The sequence below is a fragment of the Solanum dulcamara genome, chromosome 6 (assembly GCF_947179165.1).
Source record: "Solanum dulcamara chromosome 6, daSolDulc1.2, whole genome shotgun sequence".
Lineage (NCBI taxonomy): Eukaryota > Viridiplantae > Streptophyta > Magnoliopsida > Solanales > Solanaceae > Solanum > Solanum dulcamara.
Window position 1 is genome coordinate 8,170,164 of NC_077242.1, and position 3,990 is coordinate 8,174,153.

Consider the following 3,990-nt stretch of genomic DNA (forward strand, 5'->3'; position numbering starts at 1 on the left):
ATGGAAACAAGATCCGTTAAGAAAAAAAGGTTTCTCGATGAAATCTACGCGAGTTTTTCATGTGGTGAAGACCGCATCAGTGATCTCCCTGATGCGGTTCTTCACCACATACTTTTCTTCCTTCCCATTAAATCCATCGCCAAACTTAGCGTACTCTCCAAGCGATGGAGACACTTGTGGCATGCATTCCCAGATCTTGATTTCACCACAATCAATGTCCCATCATCATCAGTTTATAATAACTCAATCTCAAAAGTCAATTCAAACGTCCATAAAAACAACAACAACAAAAAATTGCACGCTAATTGTACTAGTGCTGGTGGAGCTGATTTCATAGATCAAGTATTGTCCCTTCGCGAAAAAAATTCAGGGATCAGAGTCCTCCGTTTTCGTGCAAATTTGAGTTTCTCACGCCTCAACGCCCTGATTCGTGGCGCTGTTAAGCACAATGTCCAAGAACTTGACGTTGAGGTTGCAACTAACGATTATTTCAATTTCCCTAGAAGTGCTATAAACAGTGATTCTTTAAGGGTTTTTAAATTAAAGTCCAAATATCCAGGATTTAGGTTACCACCTTCATCAATTATGAAAAATGGGTTCAAAAATTTGTTCTTATTGTCACTTTCGTGCATTATTATGTACGAGCAACCTTCGTTACACGATTTGTTCACGGATACATCTTTCCCGTTGCTTAAGAAATTGAATCTTGATGGTTGCACAGGGCTAATGTACTTACATGTAAGTTGTCGCGTACTCGAAGAATTAATTCTTGAGAATTGTTTTCAATTGGAGCATTTGGACATAACGGGTCCAAAATTGGAGAAATTGAGTGTCAAGAGCTGCTTCGATTCGTACACTAGTGGTACTGAGGTTAAGATTATTGGTCCGAGGCTAAAAAAGATTGTTTGGTCTAATAATACTATAACGGATCAAAGTTGTTTGGAGAATTTAACTTGTTTGATTGAAGCTTTGGTTGGTTTTTTTGTTCTTCTTGAGGATCTTGATGCAATGAAGCTTCGGAGCGTCAATGATTTCTTGTCTGGACTCTCTCATTCACATTCTTTAGTTCTTGAAAATCAAAGTGTTGAGGTATATTTTCTCTTAATTTACCAACTTTCATGTGATAAATAATTGATCCTCTTCTATGGATCTATATGTGTGACACTAAATTTTTTGTCTTATAACACGATGTTTGTCAACTTTTCACCAGCATAGGAATTAGGTAACTCGGTCTATCAAGACTTAAGCTACTAAGATTTGAGGCCTAGTTTTTGATTTTTTTTTAGTCCAGTTCATTGGCCACTAGACATTATATATTTTTTGATTATTGGACCAAATTGTTGCTGTTACATTTACATTAGGCCTCGTTTGGCTTTCTAACATGATTTGAATTCTGATCTCCCATGATCTCCCCGTTATTTTGTTATTGTATCATTATAGACTACTTAAAATTGATTTGTATAGCTCTCTAATATTTTGTTGCAGATTCTATCGAAGAATAATCACTTGGCAGGAATTTCTCTGCGTCCTTTCAGTAAACTAAGATCCTTAGAGTTGCACACAGGGTTCCACAAACACAACATTCCAGGATTAGCAAATCTGTTTAGAAGTTCTCCAGCTACTAATACACTTATTCTCAAGATTACCAATGAGCACAACATCCAAAGAAGAGTAAGCAATTTTAATCATCTATTTTAATTAAATCTTCTATCAATATTGTTGGTGTATAATAGACCTAAAAATCACATGATTTAAGAAAACTATCCCATAAAAACTATGAATGATATGGCTAACTATAGGTGAATTAAGACTAATTGTTCTTGGAAGACTTAAATATTTATGATTTGTGTTTGAGATGAGTGTAGGATTTAAGCAACATCTTGCTCTACACAATTTCTAACATGCCTTAAAAGACAAATTTCTTATCATTAGAATGAAATGGACAGCTAAATTGATACTACTAAAATATTCATACAACCATCCCTAATTAATTAGTTGGAAACTATTGAATAATTGTGTGATGTCTAGTCATCATTCTAGACATGTAAGGTCTTCGTCCACTCAACCCTCTTCAGATTACATTTGTGAGATTTCACTGGATATGTTGTTATTGTTGTTGTTGTCTAGTTGTCATTCTCAAATTTATTTATAAGTTTCTAAGTTGGTATTTATTTTTTTAAAAAACTTTTGTATACTATACTATATCAACAATCAACTATGCCTCCATCCCAAATTAACTGGTTAGGCTAAAGATTCTTTATAAGAAAACATTAAGGTACTTAGGTTGGAGTGGGGGCTGGGATTGAACATCAATATTCCGGTTGTCATATATACAACTATACAAGGAAACACAATAATATCAAACTAAGCAAAATAGGATAGCTTAATTTATTATGTCTTTGTGCACCGAACCATCTTTTTAATATAAAGAAACCCAATAATAACAATTTATTAATGTCATATCTGAATTTCAAGCAATCTCCAAATATGTGTGTATTCATTAAATGTTTACTGAAAATAGAATGCTCAAGTAATTAATAAACTTTTTTTCTGAAGATTTGAAGAAAAATATGAACAGGCTGGAAATTTCTTCTCTTCCAATATAAATATATCATTAATTTTTATTATCTTTGTATTTCTAAATCTTGGATGGCTACCACAAACCATACACTCACTGTTTTATGTTCTTTACTTGTCACATTTTAAATTGATAAGAAAATAATAATTAATTAAGTATTACTACTTGTATATTTTAACTTAAATGATGATGAAACAACTTTAGTTTATTGCATATGATAAATCAATGATGAAGTCCAGGCGTCAGAGAAAAAAAATTCGAAATTATTTAAATTTAAAAAGGGCATGAAAGCTTAATTACTCTTATGAGGAATGAGATCTATAAAGGTAAAATTTGGGGGAATGACTCGTGAGAAGTCCAAAAAATCCTGCAAGGAAAAAAATTATTTGGTGATATTGTGTGATACTTAAATAAAGTAAATAATTTCTTTGTTATAAAAAGTAGTTTAGAGACTTGTTATGATACTTGCACAATTTAATTTTTTTTTAAAATTTAGAAAACATAATTTAGTGATTTTGTTAATAAAATTAAAAATGACTGGCTTGCTTTCGCAAATTAAAATTCATTGATAGTGTAAAAAATTGTGACACTCACGGTGTATATAAATTGTTCTTTCTTATTTGACTGGTCGATTGAGTGAATGTCTGCCAAATTCTAAGTTTGTAGACTAGTGTGATCAGGAAAGAAACTATAGAATAAATTTTAATGAACGTGTAAAAAATATTTACATTTACGATATGCATGCTCATTACATTGATGTATATATAAGCTGACACATTTTTCATGTCTCCAATTTTTTCAGAAATGGAATAGGGACCTATGGCAATTGTCAAACTCAGGTGAAGAAAGATTTTGGGAGTCACAAAGTAATGCCATGAATTCTTTCCTTCAACATCTTAAAGTAGTGAAGATTCATGGATTCTCAGAGTGTGAAAGTGATGTTAGTTTAGTGAAGTTCTTGTTGAAGCATGGAAAAGTGTTGCAAGAAATGTTCTTGTGTGCAGCTGACCTTTCCAAATCAAGAGACTCACTTCACAGAGAAAAAATCAAATCACAAATAATGGGCTTTTCCAAAGCATCTTCTAATGCTAAGATTGTGTTTAAGTAAGTTTAGCTATGTATAACTTCCAAGATTTATAGAAAGGGTAATTGTTTTTTTTTTTTTTTTTTTGAATTATATCCAAAGTTATGACTCAATTGGCTTAATATATATTATTATCTCTGAGCTTGTAGCCAAATTGATAATTTTTTACTCTCTTAAGTTTTTGTCAATTGGAATGTAAATTAAGTATTTTCTTCTTTTTTTCGTTGAGTTTTGAAACGTGTCATACTTTAGTTGGCGCGTATATTGCAATCTCCCAGAGATAGTGGTTAAGCATGAATAAGGTATGTAAAAGGAATTTGCCTACAAG

The 3,990-nt window shown here is 32.0% G+C and overlaps 1 protein-coding gene across 1 annotated transcript; it reads left to right on the forward strand.

Moving 5' to 3' along the window:
• On the forward strand, window positions 1-3,719 carry LOC129893296 (putative F-box/FBD/LRR-repeat protein At4g03220). The gene is made up of 4 exons (XM_055968805.1): window positions 1-307; window positions 371-1,089; window positions 1,486-1,671; window positions 3,381-3,719. Exons 1-4 carry the CDS (start codon window positions 1-3, stop codon window positions 3,684-3,686), a joined length of 1,518 nt encoding a protein of 505 aa, XP_055824780.1. The 3' UTR covers window positions 3,687-3,719.
• Window positions 3,720-3,990: the final 271 nt, after the last annotated feature.

Excerpts from the sequence above, each read along its gene's own strand:
- LOC129893296 (XM_055968805.1), top strand. The coding sequence starts at position 1 with ATGGAAACAAGATCCGTTAAGAAAAAAAGGTTTCTCGATGAAATCTAC. Across the intron at positions 308-370 it reads CAAAAAATTGCACGCTAATT|GGATCAGAGTCCTCCGTTTT; the intron begins GTACTAGTGCTG and ends AAAAAAATTCAG. Across the intron at positions 1,090-1,485 it reads TTGAAAATCAAAGTGTTGAG|ATTCTATCGAAGAATAATCA; the intron begins GTATATTTTCTC and ends ATTTTGTTGCAG.